Below are 27475 nucleotides of genomic sequence, written 5' to 3' on the forward strand. Positions count from 1 at the left end.
TGTGCTGAGACGTTTGATACCAAACTTCCCAGATTTCAGTGAACCCATTATGGAACTGTGGAGTTCGGTGTTTGACAAACTCCCAGACCGTATACTCTTATGGCTACCTTGCACTTACAATGTCTAAGGTTTTGCTCAGACACTGTAGGGACATAGTGCTCATGCACATATGCCCTCGCCTGTGGTATAGTGCACCCTGCCATAAGGCTGTAAGGCCTGCTAGAGGGGTGAATTATGCCACAGGTAGTGTGAGGTTGGCATGGCACTCTGAGGTGAGTGCCATGTCGACTTAGTCATTTTCTCCCCACCAGCACACACAAGCTGTGAGGCAGTGTGCATGTGCTGAGTGAGGGATCCCCGGGGTGGCATAAGACATCTGCAGCCCTTGGAGACCTTCCCTGGCATCGGGCCCTTGGTACCAGGGGTACCAGTTATAAGGGACTTATCTGAGTGCCAGGGCTGTGCCAATTGTGGAAATAAAGGTACAGTTTAGGGAAAGAACACTGGTGCTGGGGCCTGGTTAGCAGGGTCCCAGCACACTTTCAATCAAAACTTAGCATCAGCAAAGGCAAACATTCAGGGGGTAACCAGGTCAAGGAGGCATTTCCTTCCAATGACCAACAGGACACAGACCCATGGGATACATATGACTCAAATCCCATTTTACCAAATGACCCTCCGTTATATACTGCCAGGTCCTCACCACCCGAAGACACTACAGCATGTGATCAAGTAGTGGCTAGAGCTGCAGCCTACCATAATGTGCAAATGCACACTGATCATATAGCGCAGGATTTTCTGTTTGATACATTGACATCAACGCATAGGCAATACGAATGTCTTCTTGTGCTCCCAGGCATGCTCAGACATGCTCGAGATATCTTTCAAGAGACTGTTAAAGCTACGATTACTCCTAGAGTAGACAAAAAATATAAACCAGCCCTCTCAGACCCTGTATTTATAGGCGCTCAACTACCTCCTGATTCCATTGTAGTTGTTGCAGCCAGAAAAAGGGCTACCAGTTAGCCCACAGGAGATGCCCCTCCTGATAAAGCAGGAAAATGGGTGCAGCTGGGAAAAGGGTGGCCTTACAAGCTGCAAATCACTGGAGGATAGCCATTTATAAGCTCTTTTGGCTAGATACGACAGAGCACACAGACGAAAGGGAGGAGCTGTTACAATACCTCCCTCCAAAAAGGGGGATGGCAAATAGTTAATGAAGGGCAATATACAACAATTCTATTTGATCTGGCTGCTGTATCAGCTGCATCCATAGCAGATCTGAGAATACCAGTGTTAACGCGTCCTTCTATGTTAATTTATACATTTTAGGACTCGTTTTAGGCCGATGAATCTTTGGACCCAGTGGTGAGACACCGTAAGACGAGGTAACTGATCAATATATATCAAGCAATATATCAATAATATTGTCAACATATATCACCACAATATATCTCACTTTAGACATTAGTTAAACCTTCGGCGCAACCATGATCTTTCAGTCATGAATAACCACACCTTTGTTGAAGTTTTGTGAATTTTATTCCCTATTGATTACAATCTAATAGCAGATGTATTAATCTCAAACCCAAGAAGCAAAAGAGCATAGTCACAATGCGGCAACTATGAAAAGGTGTCAACAATACAAAGATTACAAACATAAGATAGTAATATGAAGGTAAACAAATCAAAATGCATAGAACCTCATATATGTCTTAGTTCAGCATAGCACCACGTCAGTCACGTCAGTTACGTTAGTCAAGGTGAATGCCTCATCTAGCCACTAATTAGCATCAGCATGTTGGGCTTCATGCAAAACAATTTAAAACATCAATTTGGAAAACATCTAACTAAGGTCTCCTATCAAAAATACACAGCAGTTGGTACCTAGAAAGAAAAGGCAAATAGATGAATTTCAATAACAACAACATAATTACCCTCCTCGGGATAGGTCAGCATACAGGATCAGTCTTCGTCTTCTGGACATCAGTTGAATCGCCGTCAGTCTATCTAGTCTAAGGGCAGGGGACACTTCCCTCATAAGGAAGAAAGTGTATTGGGGGCGACTAAGGGTGAGGATGGTTTTATTAAGTCTCAAGTCACCAAACAAAGTGACAGAGTTTCTGGATGCAATCGATATCATTCCCTACCTAGTGCTCTCGAGTCTCCTGTGTCTTGGGTTTTTATCCCTTTTTCATAATACATTCCCCCAAAATTCTATTGGATAGTCACTACACTCCACTATCTGTAACCTATCAAATTATACATTAAGTAATGCACTTGTCATTTTATGATAGCTTATAACATTTTGATTGGTCTTCATAATTGACGTTTTTTGTAGGTGGCACATCCGGGGTTACTATATTCTCTGGCACGTTCTTCGGGTCAAGAGTTCTCTTTTCCGTGGTTCAGTGTCCTTGAAAGTGTCCATATTTTGTTGCAAAGCATATAACTATACTAAAGCAGCTAGCATGCGGGTGAGAAAAACTAGCATTGTTGCAAATAAACGAAGAAAAGAACAATTGCTGGGTCATGGCCTTTTGCAAGTCAGCACACTGGAGAAACAGAAAAATATGCTTTAATATGAGAGCTACACAGCTAGTTTTCGACTCATGCTAACTTAAGACTTATGGATGCTAATAAATGCAATCTTCGTGCGTGCTAACATATTCAATTAATCAAAATACAAGTAATCATTTCTTCTTATTAATATTAGTATATGCGTACACTAATTCTCCACGTTTAAGATACGTTTCAATGAAAAATATTATTCATGCAGCATTGTTAAATATAAGCATTTCACATCTAAAATAGGTAATGTTTAAACTACGCTCTCTCACCAGTGTGCTTATCAGGAGACATGCCTGGTTAAGATGTTCAGCTTTCAAACTTGAGATACAGCAGGCAGTTTTACACATGCCCTTTGATAAGCAGCATTTATTTGGCCCTGAGGTAGATACAGTAATAGAAAAACTTTAAAAAGATTCAGAAACTGCCAAGACCACGGGGGCTTTGTATACCACACCCACCAGGGGTAATTTTCGTAGACCACAGTTTAGAGGGGGTTTCAAACCATCTGCTATGGAAACAACCACCCATCAACAACAATCCTCAGAATTCTACAGTAGAGGATCATTTAGAGGCTCCTATAGAGGATCCAACAGTAGAGGAAGTCCTTATCTAGAAGTTCCTCACAATCAAAGAAACAGTGACTTTGTCACCATCCCCACAGAGCACACATCTCCTGTTGTAGGAAGACCGGTAAATTTCTAACCGCAATGGCGAAGCATCACTACAGACCAGTGAGTTCTGTCAATTATCCAACATGGTTACTATCTAGAACTTACTTCCACTCCACCAAACATTCCTCTTCGTTCACACAAACTAACTCAGGATTGTCTTATTCTATTAAAACAAGAAGTACAATCACTTATACTCAAAGGTGCAATAGAAGTGGTACCTATAGCTCAACAAGGAAAAGTAGAATATTCTCTATACTTCCTTATACCAAAAAAGGATGGTACACTCAGACCAATTCTGGATCTCAGATATCTCAATCAGTACATCCTCTCAGAACACTTCCACATGGTCACTCTTCAGGATGTCATTCCTCTACTACAAAAACCAGACTACATGACTGCATAAGATCTAAAAGATGCTTACTTCCACATCCCGATGCATCCAGCACATCGCAAATATCTAAGATTTGTGATGATAGGCAAGCATTACCAGTTCAAAGTCCTACCCTTTTGAGTAACAGCAGCACCAATGGTATTCACCAAAAGCCTTGCAGTAGTTGCAGCAGACCTCTGAAGACAACATATACATGTCTTTCCCTATCTGGACGACTGGCTCATAAAAGCCAGCACCATTCAAACCTGTCAACAGCACACACAATGCACAATCGACACCCACACAGTCTATGATTCACAATCATTTACCAAACAAATCTCATCTCCAACCAGCGTAAATACAACTGTATCTGGGAGCAATTCTGAACACTGTCTGCATTAGCGTGCCCAAGCCCACAGAGAATTCAAGCTTTCCACGATCACATATCACAGCTACAATACAATCAAACTTACACAGTAAGGTTTATCATGAAACTTTTAGGAATGATGGCATTGTGCATAGCAATAGTACCCAATGCACGTCTAAACATGAGACCCCAACAACAGTGTCTCTCGCAACAGACCTACAACTCTCTGCAATGGTGGAATCACACCAACTTATTAAAAGGACAGCTGTTTCAGGACCCTGTGCCACAGACCATAATCACCACAGATGCATCAATGATAGGTTGGGGAGCCCATCGCAACAATTTTACGATACAGGGAGAATGGAACTCAGTCCAGCAGACTTACCACATAAACCACTTGGAATTGCTAGCAGTATTCCTAGCACTCAAAGCATTCCAGCCACAAATCACAGACAAGACAGTGTTAATAAGAAGAAACAACAGGACAATAATGTACTACCTGCAGAAACGGACCCACACACACACATCCCAATTGTCCCTTCTAGCGCAGACAATTTGGAAATGGGCAATTCAGTCTCATTCATCTACTGGCAGAGTATGTCCCCGGAGTACACAACCAACTACCAGACCTCTTAAGCAGGGTGCAGCAACAAAAACACGAATGGGAGATTCACCCACAAGTGATTCAACAGTACTTTCACATGTTGGGAACACCAGCGTTAGACCTTTTCGCAACAAGCGAAAACGCAAAATGCCCAAACTATGCGTCCAGGTACCCACACCCTCAATCCAAGGGCAATGCTCTATGGATCAATTGGTCAGGGATATTTGCTTACGCTTTTTCCCCTCTCCCCACTACTTCAATTTCTGGTCAACTAGATATGTCACACCTCCCTCACTACGATACTCATAGCTCCCACGTGGACACATCAGCACTGGTACAAAACGCTGTTGGATCTGTATGTAGTACCACATCACAAGCTTCCAGACAGACCAGACCTGTTAGCTCAAAACAAAGGTCAAATCAGGCATCCCAATCCCAGTATGCTCAACCTGGCGATTTAGCTCCTGAAGTCAGTTTGGATATCTACAGCTCCCATCAGAATGTATGGACACTCTAAAGGAAGCACGTAAACCTGTAACAAGGCAGTGCTATGCAGCTAAATGGAAACATTTTGTATATTACTGTCAACCCAAAAACATTGATCCACTTAAAGCATCAGTACAGGATATTGACTGTCACTTGCTTCACTTACAGAAAACAAATCTTGCATATTTATCTATTAAAATTCATTTAGTACCAATATCCGCCTACCTCCAAAACAGACAGCATACCTCTCTGTTTAGAATTCCTGTCATAAAAGCTTTTATGGAAGGCCTTAAGAGTTATTCCACCTAGAGCTCCACCAGCTCCTGCCTGCTTTCTTAACATTGTGCTCAAAAGGCTTATGGGGCCATCTTTTGAACCCATGCATTCTTGTGCTCTTCAGTTTCTCCTGTTAGCAAGTACCTCCTTAAGGAGAGTAAGTGAAATTCAAGCAGTCACTTTAGAAGAACCATTCTTCCAAATTCACAAACACAAAATAGTACTTAGGACAAATCCATAATGTCTACCCAAAGTGGTTTCACCATTTCACATCAATCAGTGGAATTGCCAGTCTTCACACAGCCAGATTCAGTTGCTGAAAGAGCTCTCCACACTCTTGATGTCAAAAGTGCTCTCATGTATTATATAGACAGAACAAAAGATTTTAGAAAATCCACTTTTTGTGGATTTTCAACAGCCTCATAAAGGTAATCCTAGATCAAAACAAGGATTGGCCAGATGGATAGCAAGTTTGAATACACTTTACTATCTTAACGCTAAAAGGCAACTATTAGTAACTCCAAAGCACATTCTGCTAGAAAGAAAGGTGCTTCAATAGCATTCCTAGGGAATATACCAATGGCAGACATTGCAAAGCAGCCATGTGGCCCACACCACACACATTTACTAAACACTACTGTGTGGATGTGCTGTCTCGCCAACAAATAAATGTTGGTCAATCAGTACTTGAAACACTATTTCAAACTACTACAACTCCTACACGCTAGTCACCGCTTACTTAGGAGGGGACTGATTTTCAGTCTGTGCACAACATGTGTATCTGCAGCTACACATGCCATCTAACAGAAAATGTCACTTACCCTGTGTACATCTGTTCGTGGCATGTAGTGCTGCAGGTTCACAAGCGCCCTCCCTAGATGTGTGTAGCCACTGTAGTACTTTCTTATGTAAATATGTATATACATCTTCACTTTCTATATATATGTACATATACAATTATTCACTCCTTACTTTACCTTCCTGCTGGAAAACAATCTAACAAAGGACTCGATGCCCATGCGCACTATCACCGAGAGGAGTCGTCACTCGATCTCGTGACTCAAAGAAAATGGACGCAGTCACAAGCCCTGTGCACGTAAGCCCACCACATACACCAGCAGCACACTACTCTCCCTCACCACCTACTTCACCAGCTGTAATTGAGCCATATTCTCTGGAAGGCTCCTTACACTGTACATAGGGGTGGAGATGTTGGGATCGCCTTCACTCTCCCATCACCAGATGACCCCAGGACACTTATGATATTGACTCACCAGCTGATACAGACTCTGATCTGTATACTGCAAAAATCCTCTCCCCTGACAATACCACAACCTATCATGACTTAATAGAGCTGCAACCTTTCATAAGGTGCAATTGCATATATAGTCTGTAGGAGATTACTTTTTATTCGTGAAGCATCCTGCTCTACACAACGCACGGCACAATACCCGTCTATGCTCAAACGTGTGCTCCACCTTACCACTGACCTCTTCAATGACCTGATTAATTCTAGAGTCGTAACATCACAGATTGATAAGAAATACAAAGCCTCACCTAATGATCCCATACACATGAGCAGTCAACTTCCTACAAACTCTTTGGTTGCTGCAACAAATCACAAAAGAGCCAACCCACAAACATCTGGCGAGGCACCTTCACAAGATGGACACAAAAAAGTTTGATGCTGCTGGAAAAAGTGGCTGCCAAATCTGCTGATCACTGGTGGATCATCAGTTCTGTTGCCCTCCTTTCCAGATATGGCAGCCCTCACTCGGACAAGATGGAGGATACTCCAATATATCCCAGATGAACTTAAGAAGCAGGCATATCAAATTGCCTCTAAGGGCAAGTTAATATCAAACACTACCATTTGTTGTGCCCTTGACGCTGATGATACTGCAGCTTGAAGAATTAATTCTAGTGTCCTGCTAGGAAGCCATGCTTTGCTCCGGGCCTTATGGTTTAAACCGGAGATGCAACAAAATATATTAACCTTCCCAGTTGATTGTAAACAACCTTTTGGTCAAGTTGATACCCTCCTTCAGAAGATCAAAAAAGATAATGAAACCGCTAAGGCCACAGGAGCACTACAGACACCATTTCAGTGTGGCTGCTTTCATCACTTCTCTTACCATAGAGGCTCCAAGACCACCTCCCCGAAACCTCCATCTCATACCAGCAACCTCAGACCTAAACCACCTCCCCTAAGGGATACTATTGAGGCACATACAGGGGTAACAGCCCAAAGGTCAAGGCAAGGGCGGGTTTACAAAACCATCCATCATAACCACAAAAGCAGGATTTGTCCAACATTCCCCCTGGTCACACAACACCTATCAGGAAAACTTCTAGGGATTTTTGCTGCCTGGTGGCATAGCACCGGCCCCTGTGGGTGTTGGATATTATCCAACATGTTTGTCTCATTCTCACCTCCAAACCTCTGAACATTCCACCTTACAATCAGACTTTCCCCACAACATCAACAGTTGCTCTGGGAAGAAGAACAAACACACCTCAAAAAAGGGGCTATAGAATCTGTTCCACTTCACCAACAGGGAACAGGAGTATATTCACTTTAGTTCCTTATTCCCACGAAAGATGGATCCCTCAGACCAATCGTAGATTTCAGACCTCTAAACAAATACATTCTCTCAAAGCTTTTTTACATGGTCGCTCTTCAAGATGTTATCCTGTTACTTCAACAAGATGACTTTATTGCCGCACTCAACCTGAAGGGCGAATAATTTCACATTCCTATTCACCGCCACATTGCTGGTATGTAAAGTTTGTAATGAATTGGAAGCATTTATAATTGAGTGTTCCCCTTTGGGGTCACTACCCTGCCCAAAATCTTCACCAACTGTCTTTCAGTAGTAGCTGCTCATGCGCAGGCAAAGCATACATGTCTTTCCTTATCTAGACGTTTGGCTCTTCAAAAGTGCATCACGTCAAAAGTTTTTCCAACATACTCAGGTTACCATAAACATACTTCACAAACTAGGCTTTACAATCACCACTTTAAAATTCCACCTCCAAGTCCATCAGATCCAATCTTATCTAGGAGCAGTTCTTAACTCGGAACTGGGAATAGCTTTCTCCAATGCTGCCAGAATACAATCCTTCCAGGCACTCATTCCCCGTTTCAACCAGGATAACAAGTAACCGTGAGGACAATCCTGCAACTCCTCGGGATGATGGCTTCATGCATCGCCTTAGTTCCTCATGCCAGACTCAACATAAGTCTGTTGCTAGAATGCTTAGCACACCAATGGTCTCAAGCAGAGGGTCAATGGGAAGATCTAGTGTTGGTCAACCATCAAGCATGCCAAGCTGCAGTGGTGGAACAGCAGCAACCTGTTGAAAGGATGGCCTTTCCTGGACCCAGTTCTGCAGAGAACCATAACAACGGACGCTTTCCTCACAGGATGAGGAACGCGTTCCCGACATCTAACAATCCATGGCCACTGGACACTCAGTCAAAAACATCTCCACACCAGTCACCTGGTTTTACTAGCTGTTCACCTAGAGCTGAAAGCCTTTCTTCCTCACCTCTTTTGCAAGTTAGTCCTCATCAAGATGGACAACATGACAGCCATGTATTATCTCCAGAAGCTAGGGGGCACCATGTCCCGTCAGCTTTCTCATTTAGCCCAGACCATTTGGGGGTTGGCTTTCCACTACAACATTCACCTGTTACCAGAGTTCCTACCTAGAGTGAACAACAACTTTGCAGATCTCTTCAGCAGGAAGAGCCAACAAGTTCATGAGTGGGAACTCAATCCGCAAGTCCTCCTCCTATACGTTCAGCACTGGAGACATCCGCAGATAGACCGCTTTGACACAGCAGAAAATGCCAAATGCCCAAACTTTGCTTTCAGGTACCCACTTTCACAGTCCAAGGGCAATGCACTATGGATGAGTTGGTCTGGGTTTTTTGCTTATGCTTTTCTACCTTTCCCACTGCCTCGGCTTGTGGTTTGCCCACTTTTGCAGACATCCCTCAACCTGGTGGCTCCCAAGAACCCAGATTCAACGGATCAAGAGAAAGGCAAAGAACAGCCTGGCAGGGACAGCAGAAGAGCTGGGATCTTTTGGTGCGAAACCCTGCCTGCTCGCAGCTCTCCTGACAGTTGCAACAGAGTGACTCATCTTGCAAGCTGGAGAACTACCAAAGCCTCAGGTAGCCTCCCAGCACCTCTAAATTTGCTGCCAATATCCCTTGTAGGAGAGGAGCTACTTCCCTGCAGTCACCGACAAGCAGAGTGCGGTCCAATGCCTTGCAGCTCCCCAGCCTGGCTAATGCCGAAGATGACCAGGAGAAGATACTCGTGCTTTGGAGGACCAGATCTGTCTCCACACCAAGTGTGAAGACACCAGGACCAACCAGAGCCATGCAGCACCAATCCCAGGGGTACAAGATGCCCTGCACCAACAGTGAGTGTCCAGTCTGATTCCCACTGCACCAGGACCACACAGTCCTGGAGGGACGTCAGCACCGCAAAGAGCTACTTTGTGAGTGGTCCAGCATTACTGATTTTTGCCCCTGCCAGCTGTTGGCCCCTAACCGCGAAGAGCATCTTTGCGCACTAGCCCAGCCACCCTAATCACTCTGCTCCCAAGCAACCTGGCCAGGGTTCTAAAACAAAAACAGCTGTGCCACCTTGCTCAAAGACCCCTTGCGACCCAAGCCCCTGTTTGGGAGCTCTCGGACTTCTCCCCAACTCCCCTTCTGCAGCCTGTTTCCAGGTGTGTGTCCCCTTCACCATAGTGCACCCAGCTAAAACCTCACCAGCACCCTGCTCCCGGTGTACCCCAGGCACCTCCCAAAAAACTGCTGGTAGTACTTTGGACCTTGGCACACTACAATTCCAAACCCTGAAGGTGAACCCCCTGAAACTATCTTTGTGTATCGCTGACTTACTTCCATAGGATTGCATTGTGCTTATATGGGTACAGGTTTCAACATTTTGCTTACCAGTGAAAATTCATAACAAAAACAGTACTTACTTTTGAAGGAAGTTCTTGGTTTCAAAATATGTATAAAAAGTAGTTATTTTTCTAATTTGATCTTGGATTTATTCTTCAATTTTTTTAATTTTTTTATTGCCTCTGGGAGTACAACAAATGCTTAACACTGCTTAACTGCTCACCCGCACTACCACACGAGCGTTCATATTATCTGCGTTAGCCTCTGTAAACCAGTTGGGGATCCATGGGACACTGCACGGTGTACTTTGTTTTAGTGAGCCATATAAAGAGCCAGCTTCCTACCACGATGGATTGTTAAATGCACCCAAACCTAAGTTAACCCCTTCGATGCCAGGCCTTTTCCCTCTCAGGTGGCAGGCCTTTCTTTGGCTAATTGGGGCAGTTCGCACTTAGACCCTCAGAACTTTTTGCCCACATAAGCTGCCCACACCAAATTTGCGTCCTTTTTTCCAACATCCTAGGGATTCTAGAGGTACCCAGAGTTTGTGGGTTCCCCTGAAGGAGACCAATAAATGTAGCCAAAATTCAGCGAAAATCTTTTTTTTCTTTTTTCTTTTTTTGCAGCAGAAGGCTTGTGGTTTTCCGTGAAAATGGCATCAACAAAGGGTTTGCAGTGCTAAAATCATCAGCTTTCCAGCTTTCAGGAACAGGCAGACTTGAATCTGAAAACCTAATTTTTCAACACAATTTTGGCATTTTACTGGGACATACTACATTTTTACGATGTTTTTTGTGGTCTCAGCCTCCTTCCAGTTAGTGACAGAAATGGGTTTGAAACCAATGCTGGATCCCAGAAAGCTAAACATTTGTGAAAAGTAGACAAAATTCTGAATTCCGCAATGGGTAATTTGTGTAGATCCTACAAGGGTTTCCTACAGAATATAACAGCTGAAATAACAAAACGTTGAAATTGAGGTGAAAAAAACCAGCAATTTTGCTTCACGTTTTACTCTACCTTTTTCCTGTGATGTCAGATTTTTTTAAAGCAATATACCGTTATGTCTGCTGGACTCTTCTGGTTGTGGGGATATATAGGGCTTATAGGTTCATCAAGAACCCTAGGTACTCAAAGCCAATAAATGAGCTGCACCTTGCAATGGGTTTTCATTCTATACCGGGTATACAGCAATTCATTTGCTGAAATATAAAGAGTGAAAAATAGGTATCAAGAAAACTATTGTATTTCCAAAATGGGCACAAGATATGGTGTTGAGAAGCAGAGGTTATTTGCACATCTCTGAATTCCGGGGTGCCTATACTAGCATGTGAATTACATAAAAACATAAAGTAAATAAAAAATATATATATATCCCTGGTGTCTAGAGGTTCACCCGCGGCAGCAGATCCGCCTAATTATATTAGGCAGATCTGCCCCGAGGGGGAGGCCTAAAAATATTTTGCCCCCCCTAGGGAGCGGCCCTGCTCTTTTTATGTGTTACTGTAAAACAAATAAAAATTCCCTGGTGTCTTGTGGTTTCTTCTACCCCCCCTCCCCCCCACCACCCCCCACCTAATATAATTAGGCGAATCTGCCCGGGGGGGGGGGGGGGGGGGTCAGAAACCTCTAAGGGCAGAAATGGGCAAAAAATATTATGGCTCCCTGGGGAGCGGCCCTTGCCCAAGGTGCCGCCCCCCTTATGCACAAGTATGAATAAAAATAAATAGTCCCTGGTGTCTAGTGGTTTCTGCCCTTTTGGGTGGGTGGGGGGGGCAGAAATGGTCTAAAAATCATTTGCCCCCCCTGGAGAGCGGCCCTTCCCCAAGGGACCACTCCTCTTATTGAAAGTTATAAAAAAAAATCCCTGGTGTCTAGTGCCCATTTCCGGGCAGCAAAAATGCTGTGAGACAAGAAAGGAAAGGTCTTTCCTTTCCTTTCATGTCTCTCCTGCCCCACCTCCCAGTCAGAAGGGAAATGCTAAACTATTTCTCTTCCGGGATCGCGCTGGAAGCGATCCGAGGTGACCCCTGATGAGGTCAGCGTCTGATTTGCGTGCTGATGCTATCAGATGTCACGGGGAGGAGGGGACTTTGGGGGTGGAAGGGGTAACGATTCCCCTTCCATCCCTGACTGGGGGTGTGGGAGGGGAGGCACACTGGGAGCGCTAGCGCTCCGCCCGTGGGCCATGTGCAGGACGAGCTGGTCTCGTCCTGTGTGCCTAGACGTGACCACCTTGCCCCAGGAACCCTGGGGGTTAAAGCTAAAAGAACTTTACCCATTCCTCCTAGAGCTCATGCCACCCATAAAAAAAACTTTCTAGGAAATATACCTATACCTGAAATACGTAAAGCAGCGTCTTGGTCTACACGCATGCATTTACAATACATCACTGTGTAGATGTACTGGCCCATCAACAAGCCAATGTGGGCCAAGCAGTTCTACGTAAACTATTTCAAACAACTGTAACTCCCCCAGGCAAGCCACCATTTATGGAGGTGGACTGCTTTACAGTCTATGCTAAGCAGGTGCATATACAGCCACAGATGCCTGGAACAGAAAATGTTAGTTACCAAGTAAGCATCTGTTCGTGTCATAAAGTGCTGCATATGCATTTGTGCCCACCTTTCGCCCCAGACACCTGTTTGTTACAGTTACTTTCACTATTAATCATAAACTCCTTTTGTATGGACATCTCCTTATACTACAGTTTGCTTCATGTTCCATCCTCACCCACCATGCGGGAAAAACAATCTAAAAGTGGAGTTGATGACCATGTGCATTACCAGCAAGAGGCGGAGCCTCACTACCTTGTGACTCGAAAGACTTTCTTCAAAGAAAAACAACTTGTACACATCCAAGCCCAACACTAGATGGCAGGTTTATGCTAGGCATGTGAATCTTCAGCACTACATGTCATGAACAGATGTTTTACCAGTAACAACATAGAGTGAAACAATGGAATAGCTGGAGAAAAACAAAAAGTGGGGCATTTGGAGGGAAGAAGTAGAAAATGAGGATGATTAACAGCACATGCACGCTCAGTACTAAACGGAAAACAAAAGTAGCGTTCCCTGACTGCAAGCACTGAAATGATACAAGTCATGCACTAAAAACAATAATAACGAAGCTATGCTCCAGGAAGGGACAAACAAAAAAAAGCCAAAGAGGGCGGCTAGCCACTGAATAAGAGATGAGCATGAAAGCCGACTTTGAATTATTTTTTTACCATATTGGAGACACTGTCTTCACAAACAGACAGATAAAGTGGGCTTCAGGCAAGACCTAAAAAAAATGTGAATTTGCTAAAGGTTAGGCATCTGAGAACTGCATTTGCCAACATATAGCATTTAGAATTGGAAATGTTGTCGTTATTGAGGATGATTGTTATTTATTTCCTGTTGGATTATGTGAGTGACTGCCACACTGATATTACAGGAAATGATTGTTTAGAATCGAGAAATAACCGGACCTGAACGTTTAGTGTGTACTTAAATAAGCCAGAATATGTTGGCTTTTTTAAAGGTTGCACTCTGGTTAGATAAATACATTTGAGAGCAAATAAAGTTTCCCTTTTTATAATTTAGTGCATTTGAAACACTATATACATAAACTAATTTGGTACCTACTTAGAATGCTGTGTAGAGGGTGACCTTGTTCACATCAGCACATTATTTTTTGCTGAACAGGAAGAGTCTGATTTTTGAATGGGGGTACCAACAATAATGAATATTTTTAATTCTACTGCTCATGACCGAGCCAAATCATAATAAAAATCTTTAGTTTTTGTTGGTACAAGTAGGTTTCCTCCTGGACCCTCTCTCTGGCACCAGGGAAACTCCCTTTTACAACACAGCTTGAACCACAATATGCCTTAACAGCTCAGGTCGAACCAGAAATGCATCTTTACAATGCATTTCTTTCCCACGCAAGTCGTTATGGCTTGCCTTAAGAAAAGCGTTGTTGGAGAGGCGGGGCCGAGGCGTCAAGATGGCGGTCGCACTTTCATAGTGCTCTGGACCTCTCCATCATCCGCCTCTGGCAAACACCCCATCTAGCTCTATCGGAGCCACGGACTGACCCCCGAGACTCCGCTGCCTCCCCGGCAGGGGACAAATGCGATTTTTGAGCTTTTTAGCCCGGATGCCACACACCGAGATGCCGAGGCTACCTGCATCCAAGATGGCGGACGGCAGGTGAAGTCACGCGGCGGGCCGCTGGACTCGGAGACGCGACGGCTTGTGCGCGCTCGCCGGCTGGCCACGCCACCCGGGGTGGTCTGAGGCGGCGCACGGCCCAGAGGAGTAAAGAGCGGAGTGCCGCGCTGCTGAGGACGGGCCTCGGCTGGTGCGGCCCGCGGCAGATTGGGACCCCTCCCCCCAAGCCCCTTCTCCCTCCGGGGCGGGGAAGAGAAGACCACATAAGCACTCAGCCCAGAAGCGGACCGAGAGACTTTCTGCAGCTGCTTGGGCCCTGGACCTGGGCTGTGAGTGAACAGCACGCTGCGCAACGGGAGGAGGCCAAGGGCACAGCGGGGTCGATGCGCGCCCGCTGGCCCTCCCGCAAGTGAGGAGTGCTGCACCCCGTCGGCGAAGGTCTCAAAGAAGCATCACTCGGAGGTGAGCCGTAGACTGGGGCGGCCACCTGGGTGCAAGGTTAAAAGACCCACGACACTGTGGGAAAGGAGACATCTTCCGCGTTCTCTCCCACTTTCAACTACTCTGAAGGGGACGCACGGACCGGGGACGTACCTCCAGGCCGGGGGGCGGCAGTCGGCCCTCCTTCTTCCCCCTGGGTGCATGGCTGGAGCCTAGGGGTTACCCCGGAGATTATCTGGGGCGTTGGCTGGTGCGGGCCCCTCTTGGGATCACCAACCACTCGACTGACCCGGGCAGGCCTGTCTGACTACCAACGGACTGTGGGTGGATACGGAGGACCCGGTTCCCTACAGTAATACCCCCGGCTCTGGAATCATATGCAGTGATCCCACCGGGCTGCGCTGCACTTCCGGACACTGAAGCTTTTACGGGACCAAGACCACGTCAGAACCGCCATGGGCAAAGATAAACCGTCACGGAAAGCAGCGGCGCAGACACATATGGATCAATTTACTATGGGCACTACTGGGTCCTGGACAGAAGACAGCACCCCAGACGGGGGTGGCGAACCACAGGCGACATCTGGGGACCTAGCGACGATACTTCAGGTGATTCAGGCCTCCCAGGCAGCCGTTGAATCTAAAATAGGAGAGGTTAGGGTGGACGTGGCCCTGGTTCAGCAAGACCTCCGCAGTGCCACGGCCTGAATCACAGAAGCCTAATCTAGGATCTCCACGGTGGAAGACGATGTGACCGCCCTCAAAGCTCAAGTCTCTGCTCTGGCTGCTCGCACCTCGGAACTACACCGGAAAGCCGAGGACCCTGAGAACAGATCCAGACACAACAACCTTTGTGTTGTGGGCCTTCCTGAAAACACGGCAGAATCAACTCTGATCCAATACCTGGAAGACTGGTTCCGCTCTTGGATGCCGACTGATCACCTCACGCCATGGTTCGTGATCGAACGAGCCCACAGGGCCTTGCAATCGAAACCTCCTCCAGGCTCCCCACCCAGATCAGTGATACTCCGTCTCTTCAACTTTAAAGACAGGGACGCGGTACTGCAGGAGGCACGAATGAAGGGAGACCTCTTCTGCAATGGAGTGAAAATCCTCCTTTTCCCAGACTACACGAGAGAAGTTCAACAACGTCGCTCATTCACTGAAGTGAAACAAAAACTAAGAGCTATGGACATCCAATACAGTCTTCTGTTTCCGGCGCAACTCCACGTGGTCTACAGAAACAAGACTCACTTTTTTGACCACCCGGCCACGGCTTGGACGTGGTTGACAGAAGAGATCCCTTTGCGTCTTTGTAAAGACGGAGCTGGACCCCTGCAGAGGTCACAGTCGAATCGACAGAGAACAGCGGCCCGACCAACGCCGTTGCACGTGCTCACAGCGGCGCAAACCACCACACAGATCTCCTTCAAAATCGCTTTCAGAGACCCACCGGACGGAGCCACGAAGCCCGCGCTCCTATGGGGGCTCTGGAAACACCAGGAGGGATCCGGACCCGCTGGGTGAGGAACAGGCCCGCTCGGGGACCCTGGAGGACACGGACCTGTCCAGTATTGTGATCCCGACGGCGTGGGAACTCTCTGGTAGAAGGCTATTCCTGGGTTGATGAGGTCTATGTCGACACTAATTTACTAACGCTCACTGTGTTTTTAGACTTGATCTGGAAATATGGAGGGGTCCATCACTACCGCCACCGCTACCCTCTCAGTTAATGGTTCATCTCACCAGTTTCAGAAGTGAGGTGCTAAATATGGGCGACAGGTACTTCTGGGGGGGAAGTATGGGGTGGGGTGGGAGTTGGGAGGTAAGGGAGTTCTGGCTTGGTTCCAAAGGCCGATGTTATTATGTTTAGATTATTGCAATGTTTGTTTCAAATTTAGCATACAGAGCAGAGAATGTAGGGACTCCATTGACACCAGAGAGGCATTTGCTCCTCAGAAACCGGGACCAGATGAGGGCTCTTCAGTATTCCCAAGTCCAACAAAAGAAAGTCCTGGTAACCAGGACGGAAAAGTTTCAAACACCCGCCCCCCATGAGTCAGATACAAGTTGCATCATGGAACGTTAACTGTCTCCTGGACAAAATTAAACGCACTGCTGTGTTTGCATACGTACACAGATACAAACCGGAGGTACTCCTGCTGCAGGAGACTCCTCTCCTGGGAGACAACTGCCCCTTCATGACCCGCAGAGGCTTTGACAAGGTATATCATGCTGGGTTCACGCGCGGCTCGAGGGGGGTGGGCATACTATTGCACCGATCGTTCCCCATGACAAACATCCGGGTGCGGAGGGACCAACAGGGATGCTATGTAGCCATTACTGGCAAGGTTGAGGGGACCACGATTAGTATGGTCAGTGTTTATGCTCCCCCTTCACTGGTCCGTAGAACTCTTGAGGATCTCTCCCAGCTACTCTTAGACCTACCACCAGGGCTCACGATGGTGGGAGGTGATATTAACGCTACCCCAGACCCGGCTGTGGATGTAGCCGGTCCACTCTCCGCACACAGACACACAGCAGGGCTCACGGGATGGCTTTCGGCAACGGGGCTCTGTGATGCTTGACGGGTATTGCACCCGAGACGGCGACAATTCACCCACACATCAGCAGCTCATGGCTCACAATCCAGGGTAGACCTGGTGCTGTTCCCGAGCACAGACTGCACAGCCCTCTCCCACATTCAAATATTGGCAAGGGGAGTCTCTAACCACGGTCCGCTTCGGTTTATTGTGGGTCCCGCACGGTCTCAGACACGTCCTATGTGGCGGTTGAATGCATGGTACCTCCAAGACAGGAACTACACTGAGCAGTTGCGACAGGCATTGTGGGAATACTTTGACTTGAACGAGGGGTCGGTGGCCTCTTCAGGCACTCTATAGGTGGTGACTAAGGTGGTGTTGAGGGGTACGGCAAGAAACTTTATACGAAACCAAGAGCGTGCGTGGACCCAGCATATCGAACTGCTGGAACTTCAGGCTACGGTCCTTGAAAGCAAAAATTAAACCAGCCCAAGGAACAGGGTGACGCAGCAACTATTCCTAATCCATGAGGAAATAAGAGACCAGTCCCTAGAGGCGGCAAAACACTTGTGGAGGGCAAACACAGTCAAAATCTACGGATGGGGAGGACAAAACGGGGAAAATACTTTACTGGTTGGTGTCCCACCATCAGGCCTCCAGGATCGTTCCCGAAATTCAGGATGGGGATGGTAACCTTGCCGTGAATCACACAGAAATAGCGAATGCCTTTGCCACGTACTACCGAACACTATATCAAGCGTCTGGACTGGTTGACCTAGGTGCGGCCCGTCGACTGTTGGATGAAGTCCCCCTCCCACGGTTGCCTGCGGCAGAGGCGCGGGTCTTAGACTAACCTATCAGCGCAGAGGAAATACAAGTGGCCACCTCAACACTAGGTACTGGGAAAACTCTGGGACCTGACTGGTTCCCCTTAGAATATTGCAAGGCCTTCAGGGAGGAGTTAATACCACACTTATTAAAACTCTTTACAGACGTAGAACACAGTGGAACCTTCCCTCGAGAATTAGATGCCGCTACCATTGTAGTGCTCCCCAAAACCCAACCCACCCTCACTGCACTGTGTGGACTACAGGCCGATTTCACTGATTAACACCGAAATCAAAATCTTTGCCGCCATCCTCGCCGCCTGTCTCAAGAGGGTCCTGCCACAACTGATACACCCAGATCAATGTGGATTCATGTCCACTCGCAGTACCCGGCACTGTAACCGTCTGCTACACGTGGCCCTGGCTGAACGTCCCCGACTACACCGAGTCCTTGCCCTTTTTCTCACCGACTGTGAAAAAGCCTTTGACTCGGTTGACTGGGGGTTTTGATTTTGGTGCTTCGACACGTGGGCCTTGGCCCGAGGTTCTGTTGCCTGGTTCAAGCATTATATGTCAACCCTACCACCCGGGTGCAGGTTAATGGGACCCTGTCCTCGATCCTGGAAGTTCATCGGGGCACACGGCAGGGATGCCCCTTGTCCCCCCCCCCCCCCCTTCTGTTTACTGTAGCCATCGAGCCCCTAGCCCAGATGATTAGGTCAGGCCCGATATAGCGAGGATGGAATTTGGGTCACTCCCAAGAATACAGAATAGCGCTCTATGCCGATGACGTCCTGTTGTATATGGAGGAACCCAGCATAACGGGCCCACGTAGCCTCAACCTTTTACGGCGTTATGAGCATGCTTCGGGATTAAGGATGAACCCTGCCAAGTCGATACTGATCCCGCTGGCAAGTTCTCAGGACTGCTTTGACTGGCAAGACAGGATACCACTGCGCAGGCTAAGCTTCAAATACTTGGGTATCTGGGTGTCCCTGTTGCCTGAAATGACGTGGGCCAAAACCTGTTGCCATTGTTAACACGCATCAGAGCAGACCTACAGAGATGGCATACTCTGCCACTAAACGTAAGGGGCCGAGTGGCTCTATGCAAAATGATGATCCTGCCAAGGCTCCTATAGACCTTTCAGAATTTCCCTCTATCTATCCCCCGCTCCTGGTTTAGAGCTCTTGAAAGCGCTACAGGGCTGTTCCTCTGGAAGGGTGCCAGACACTGAGTAGCGGCCCAACACTGCCGAAGAGGGATATACGATGGAGGTCTAGGTGCCTCAGACCCCTACCTGTACCATCTGGCCTCCCAATTAATAGTGATCCACAACTGGTTTAACTGGGGATGGGGAGACCCGGCCTATTGGGTGGAGTTGGAGTTCTTGGGATTCCCACACCTCCTAGATGTGATGTATGGGAAACCCCTCCCCAGAGAAATGGGGGAAGTAACCAGGGTGGTCTTCTTGGCATGGCGCGCTGCCTTACGATACACCCGCTGGAACGCCGTTATTACCCACCAGACACCACTGTGGAGAGGGAAATGGTTAAGCGCGACTGCAGCACTGGAGGGATTTGCAGAGTGGGACTTGGTGGGTATCTCCCTGGAAGGGGACGTGTGGACAGGAGAAGCTATGAAATCATTCCAAGAACTACAGGGGGACTTCCAACTTGCCCAAACACAGTTCTTCAGATATCTCCAGCTTAGACATGCCCTGAGGGTTCACTTGCCAGCTGTAGGCTCCCTGCCAGAATTCAATCCATTGGAGGCCAAACTACTCATGGGAAACCTGGGGAGAAAGGTGCCTCCCAAATCTATAAAATGCTAATTAACAACGCTCCCGGGGACCTAGGACCCATTAGAACCAGGTGGGAGTCATGGGTGGGGGCCCTGGAAGATACGGAGTGGAGGGAAGCCATGATGGCGCCCAGGTTACTAGCGGTGTCGGCTTGGCTCCGCACAGTGCAATTCTACTACCTACATGGCGCATACTTAGCACCAGCCAGGCTACACCGAGCAGGCCTCCGCCCCTCTGCCCAGTGCCCACGATGCTCGATCGGGCCTGCTGACTTTTTCCATATGGTTTGGTCCTGTCAAGTGATACAGCCCTATTGGGGCAAAGTGCTCCAAGAACTGGGGAAGGACTTGGGGAAGAAGGTACAGAAATCTGCGAAATTGGTCCTGCTGGTGGTGATGGAAGAGATGGGAGGATCACTGGCTCAACGGGCCCTGGAAGCCATGGCCCTGTTGATCGCCAAGAGAGATATAGCCGCAGCCTGGAACTCTCCCGAGGGCCCATCACTCCGCAAATGGAGAAGGGGAGTTGACTGGTGCGCAACCAGGGTGAAAGTGGTATACGAATCCAGAGGATGCCCCCTGAAATGTGAGAAAATATGGGGAAGATGGGTAGATATGATGCCATAGTAGGGGATGTGAAAAGGACTAAGACTGTTGTACTGGAACTTATGCTGTGGTCCACACTCTGGCATGGACTTCCGTCCCAACATTGTGGTCGTTGGGGGGAGGGGGTTGTTATTGTTATCGGTATTTAATGCATTGTCAGCCTGAAATGTGAACACTCTGTTCTGCACGCTCTCTTTCTTTTATTTCTCTTCTTTATTTTTTCTTAAAACAATAAAATTTGTTTATCAAAAAGAAAAGCGTTGTTGGATTTGATGTTGGATTTTAAGTCCAACACTTTCATTACTCGAGTTGGAATAGTAAATTATACACTTCCATAGTCCAGCGCTTTCCCAGTGGCAAGTCGTAACAACTCGTGTGTTGAAGGAATGCATTGTAAAGACTCATTTGTGGTTCAAACTACGTTAAGGCATGCATGGTAAATGCATGTGTTGGTCCAGCATTCAACCCCGGCACCACAGTATTAATCTCCTTATTGTGGCATGTATGCTGGATGTGATGCACGACTCTGGATTTGTTGCATATCTGAATATAAAATTTCCTAGCGATCGTTAAGGAAGGCTTCAATTCTATTACAGACACAGAGGCGCGAACCATGCTTCTTTTAAAAGGCTGCCAAGTGAATAAAATGAAAGCACACTTAAATTCAAAGACTACATATCCCACAAGTCTTTGCTATAAACTCAATATAATAACCATAGAGTAAGTCCCATATAGTCAACATAAATGAAAAGCACTTCCTCTTTTTTCATACAAAACATCCTGATCCAAGCGTTTCTTTCAGAATTATTGCTGGAGTAGAAATTCCAGGTAATGCTAAATCATCACTCTTGAGTATCCATCAGTGTTATCAGTACATTGCAAAACATCAAAGTATCCATCAGAATTCTCAATACATTGCAAGAATACATTGCTGTTAAATTATTAACCATTGAAATCGCTGTATCATCTGTTAATATACCTATCCCCAATGCTGTAAGCTTCATGCAATAAAGAGAGGGTGATAATATGAATCAAATCAGGAGGGATAATCCTTGCCTCCATGTCCTTAATAGAATTGAAACTTGCCTTCATAATAGCTAGGAAAAGGTATATTCTTTGTCAGGACCAGATGCTCCGATTATGCCAGTTTAAAGCTGGTTGACAACCAGTGATGCCGTGTGTGTGATCAGCTTAAAGTCACTTCCTTGAGACTCTATGGGTGATTAGCTGCGCTTTATAAAACCTTGATTGATATGGTCCGAAGACCAATCTGCCGCTCTGAGAATGTCTTCTAAGCGGTTCCCAGGCAGAAGGCCTTTAAAGCCATAGTTCCCCTTGTGGAGTGAGCTGCAAAAGCAGATGTCAACCCCCACTTCTTGTAGAACCCATTTCACCCAATGGGCGATAGTGGTTGAGGCAACCAGTTTGAAAGGTTTCCTTAAGGATATAAATAGTTTCATCATCCCAGGAGGATGATACTCTTCAGACATGGCTTCGTATGCTTGCAAGCAGCGAACCATACACAAATTGGTGTTGCAAAGAAAAGCAGCATAATGAACCACCCTGGTATTGGACTTACTATGTCTAGAAATGGTGAATGAGGCCCTATGCACACGTTAATATCCAGTGCCCTAACATCAGACACTCTCTTACAAGAAATGAGACATAACCGCATTGCCAACTTACCTGTTAGTGCTTTATGTGACAAGTATTGGTTATGTTGCCAGGATCGAAGCATTTGCAGCACTACATTGACGTCCCCGAGGGAGGAATACCATGGTTCAGGTGGAAAACACAAGCAGATACACCTCAGAGTCAGCAGACCAGATGTTCTCCCACTGGTATGTCATGAAGAGGCACATGGCCTGCTGCAGTCGCTGATCTGCATGCATTAATTGTGCGGTATGCCAACCCCATGCCAGCCATTACAGACAGGAAATTGACAATATGCACTACATCTCCCCACGGGACCAAGCTTCATTTGCAGACACCAGCGGTAACGTCTACGTCAGGCTGAACCGTATCTCTTGACCATAGAGTCGGCCCACGCTCTTCTGATACGAGGCAGTCTGTGTCAAAAGTCCTGCGACTTCCCAACATTCTCTGTAACCTTAAAAAACCATCAGAAGGCTGAGTTTGTCTTGAACCAATTGCTGCAAGTTGCCATGAGGATCTGTCAGCAGATGAGGAGTCCGGGGAAGTGGGATTGGACAGTTCCAGAAGAACTGAATACCAACTTTCCATTTCGATAGCAGTGTCACCAAGATCACCTCCCCCTTCTGGCGTCTGACCAGTGCTGTGAATCTGGCAAACATCACGAAATGGGGGAAACCCCCGATCGTACTCCAGTACTGGAGAAAGACATCCATTGCTTTTACTAGAGGGTCTAGGTGCCAACTGAAGAAGTGTGGTAGTTGATTGTTGAGTCTTGACGTAGACACCACTGATCCATAATCATCTGAAATGGATGGGGGGGGGGTCTAGCTTCCACTCACTCTAATACCTCAGATTTCTGAATTGCCAGGCCGCTGCCTGGTTGAGCTTTCCAGATAATATTCTGCTGTCACTGAAAACTTGTGCTGGAGGCAATGATTCCAGAAGCCTCTGGCCAAATCCGTCAGTACCTTGAACTGTTGTCCACCTTCAAGAAAATGGGACAAGACACTATGTTGGCTGCTAAACTCTGCACCATGAAAGATCATTTGAGGAGTTCCAGACAACTGATAGGTAGAGCCTCCTTGCGTTCGTACTACTGCCCTCCTGTGGTAACCACCCCTCAGTGGGCTCTCCATCCCTGTTGACTAGTATCGGATTTGATAACTGTCTGGGGCTGACCCGAAGATGGCCCTGCCATTCCATGCCTGCATGTGGTCAAGCAACCACTGAAGTTCCATCTGGGTCTCTGACGAGAGGCAGATCTCCGGAGCGTACGTCAGATCCCTCTTGAGATGTTGTGTCTTCCATCGCTAGAGTGCTCTAGTGCAAGGTGCCTGGGAAAATCGTCCGGATAGATGAAGACGGCAGTCCTACAATCCTGGCTAGAGAACTTCTCCCTCTCCAGCGTGTTGCACAACTTCCGACGTATGAGAAGTATCTTCTTCCAGGGTGGTCGAAGTGACTGTCTCACCATATCGATCTCGAAGCCCAAGAAGGGCATTTGTTGGGCCAGGTCAAATTCCAATTTTTGAACATTCACAATGAACCCCAGGTCCTGAAGGAGGAATCTAGTCATTTGGAGTTGGGTGACCGAAGTAGTTCTGCCCTGATGCATCAAGAAAATGTCATCTAGGTACACTGAGCCGGACCCCCCTGTACTTAGCCATTCCATGGTGGGTCCCAGCTCCTTGGTGAAGCACCAGGGTGCAGAAGACCGACCGAAAAGAAGGCAAGTGAATTTGAAGACCTTCCTGCCCTATTCAAACTGCAGAAAACGTCAGTGGGGCAGAAAAATCAGGACGGTGAGGTAGTCATCCTTCAGGTCGAGCCTAGTCAACCAATTATTGGACAGCAGAATATCCCTAAGGAGGTTCTCAATTTTGAAATAGCAATATCCAACCAACCTGTTGAAGTCTTTCAAATGTATTACTGGCAGATAGCCCTGTCTTTCTTTTCCACTAGGAAGATGTTGCTCGGGGGCCCCCTGGGGTGAAGAATGTAATGAGTAATGGCTCCTTTCCTTATACGCTGTTGACACCTTTTGGTCTACCACCCGTGTCCCTTTCTGAGAGAAAACTATAGGTCTTTGATGGGATCGTTTTGCAGGAGTACCGTAAAGCTCAGTTTGGAGCACTCTTGCGTCCCCTGTTATGGATGCCCATTTGTGATTGAACCACTGCAACCTGCCCCCTCCCCCACCCCCACCACCCCCTCCCCTTGCAGGGAAGAAGGGATATTGCTTACCAGTTGTACCACCTGATGCATTGCTGACTCCTCAGAAGGCTGCTTTATCTCCTTGACCTCTGACATTAGGAGGAGTAAAACCCCACGAACTTCCTCTGGTCCTACCATTATATGAAGCACCTGGTTTGGAGCTTGTTGGAATTCTACGTCCAGCCAGAGGAGCACCCCCTACCTCTTCCGGCTCCTCCAAAAATCTTCTGGCTAAAAACTTTGCAGATCAAATGCTGTGCCCTGTCAAGTGATGAGAACGTGTTGAGGCTAAAGCTCCTTAATGAGAGGTTCTCCAAAGAAGCCCCCATTTAATACCAGACCAGCCTCCATGGTGACCATCTCATCCAACCAGGGCTAGTTCTTGATTAGGAGTGAGCGCCTACATTCTGTTGAAAAGGCACAATTGGTATTGCCTAACGATCAGGGGACCCACTGAGCCTAACCTGATCAATCATGTGGCTTAACTCATTGGTGTCCTTGGCCGTATCAAGTATTTTTGTAAGAGGCACTATGATCTCAAGGACTTTATCCTGGCAGGACCACCAGGATTGGTCATGGCTTTTCCTTGGATCCTTAATGAATTTGATGATGGTCACCATCTTAGTATCTAGTTCAGGGGTACAGGCCACCTTAGTCGCTAAAGTGGGTCTGGTGCTCTCAGCCCTCAATCAACCTAGTACCTCCTGGTCCGTTGGTTTCTATAGGTGGCTGTCCTCATACCGTGCCACATTAAAGTCTGCGGAACAGCAGTGATAAATACCTTCCTGATTGCTCATTCACAGTACTCCCACAGAGTCCTGTTCACCCTTCTCTTCCAACCTGGGTTTTTTGGTTCCGCTCTCTGGTCGCCACGGTATGCTCAGATGTGGCTCATTACCCGAATCCCCATCAGGGGGTCTCTGAATCCTCCATTACTTTGTCACCTATCCCCTGGTAGGAACTAGAATCCTCAGCAGGCATGTACCTGGGTTGGGAATCGTCCTAAACATCCAGGGCTTCAAGATGCCTTTTTAGGCAGGCTTTGCGTTGGGCGTCAGAGGGGGGAGAGACCCATCTGACTTTGGCGATGGGTCTGGCTTTGCCCTTGGGGGCGCCCCAGGTGCCAATAGGAGGCAGAAGCCTTACAAACATATCAATAATTTTCTTAGTCGGGGGGGCCCCAAAGCCGAAGAGAACACCCTCTCAAGGGATGCATCAGTAGCATCCACCAGTTCCTCGTGGATAGGAAGGAGATTCCTGGTATTCGTTAGACACACCTGCCATGGTTCTTCAGGTAAAATAGAAATAATCAGACAGTTACCCAAAGGAAATAATGAGAAAGCACGCTTTTGCCTGCACAAGTAGTAATCTGAATGAGCCAGTGCTTTTTTGTCTAGTATTGTGCGTGCTACGTAGGATCCTATAAATGCTCCCCTACTTATACCGGACCAGTAGGGGGAAAAAGCTCAACGGAAGAAACTGCTTATCTGGAGCAAAGTAACCACTAGTTTTCAAGAGATAAAAACCTGAGTGTGCAGCCATATATGCTCACAGGAATGTTGTCCACGAGCCACCAAGGCACCCCACCTACGAGGGCTCAGCCGCATACCGTAAATCTTGCTGCAGTGAGCAATTGACGCGTAGGAATATAGGACTTGCGAGCCCCGAGGCACAGCATCTGCCACAGGAGACGCACCTCCACCAAGCCCTTAGATGGGCCCAGCTGCACGGTGATCCCGCAGAAGCGAGTTCTCACAGTAGGCTGTGCCCCGTAGTGGTGGGCACGCCACGCGACACAAAATGAAAACCCCTCAGCGAGGGACAAGCCCGCTCAGCAGTGAAACAAAGAGAACTAATACTATACTCGTATAACACAAGCGTTTACAAAGATTTTCCGAGCAATTTATAGGAGAGTTATTAACCAAAGCAGGTTATCACAGTTAGCAAGACATCAAGGAAAAGCATCTAGCTGCTAAGCAGTGAAGAAAGAGGACGTGCTTTTTCTTGATGTTGAATATATGGGAATTACTCTATGGTTATTGTAATGAGTTTACAACAAAGACTTGTGATATGTGGTCTTTGAATTTACTTGTTAAAGGCTGCTGAGTGAATAAAATAGAGATGAGCATAATCTGAGCCTCCGGTCCTGACTTGGAACCCTGTTGTCCTGTACTTTGCTACATAGTCAGCTGCACGTTTAAGTACTGATAAGTTTTTAAGGTGGCATAACATATCTTTATTAGACAATGAAAACTTTTTTTCACTTTTTTTTCACAGCAAGCACACATTATTGTAAATAACGCATTAAAGCTGTATTCTCAAGATAAAATCGGGATGGTGGACTATGCTTTGGAATCTGGAGGTATGTTTAAATGATTAAATACAATGCCTTCCTAATTTTCTATGTTGTGTAGTACGTTCGCATGGCACATGTGTCTCTGATAACAGTTCAAACTAGTTGTGATGCACGGATACCTTTAAGACTTTCAAGATGAAATTGTGTTTTAATGTGAATTTCAATGATAAGCTTGTAATCCGTTTTTAATGAGCTATTAGTAAAAACTCAAGAGGGCAAAATAAGTTGTGAAAGTACTCTTTTCCTGATCAGTCACAATTGTTTTCACTATCTGCTTGCCGGTACTGATTGAACATATTGGAACAATGGCTATCCAGATGATCCATATCTGCATAACTCCTTAGTAAATGTATATATTGAGACTATGGATTGCAGAAACTGTAGACAACCTCAGATATGACAAAAATCTGTCCAAGAATCAACTAAAATGAAATGGCATACCTCTCCAGAATTGTTTCTTGTCAACCAGCCAGATCACTTTCATTTTTGGGGTGGAATTGCAGCCAATTTTTCAAGCAAGCAGACTTGTTTACTTCAGGGAATTCATTTGTTGAGCTTTTTACGGCTTGTGGTATGCTGGTTAATGCTAGAGTGCGTGTCA

The 27475-nt window shown here is 46.7% G+C and overlaps 1 protein-coding gene across 11 annotated transcripts in view; it reads left to right on the plus strand.

The window, feature by feature from the left end:
* SUN1 (Sad1 and UNC84 domain containing 1) overlaps positions 1 to 27475 on the plus strand; it is a 275436-nt gene that overhangs the window by 221856 nt on the left and 26105 nt on the right. For all 11 annotated transcript variants that reach the window (XM_069209844.1, XM_069209846.1, XM_069209849.1 and 8 more), the window contains one exon: positions 26796 to 26880. In XM_069209844.1, the coding sequence (XP_069065945.1) occupies positions 26796 to 26880 (85 nt within the window). The remainder of the gene's footprint in view (positions 1 to 26795; positions 26881 to 27475) is intronic.

Source organism: Pleurodeles waltl, chromosome 10 (genome assembly GCF_031143425.1).
Source record: "Pleurodeles waltl isolate 20211129_DDA chromosome 10, aPleWal1.hap1.20221129, whole genome shotgun sequence".
Classification (NCBI taxonomy): Eukaryota; Metazoa; Chordata; class Amphibia; order Caudata; family Salamandridae; genus Pleurodeles; species Pleurodeles waltl.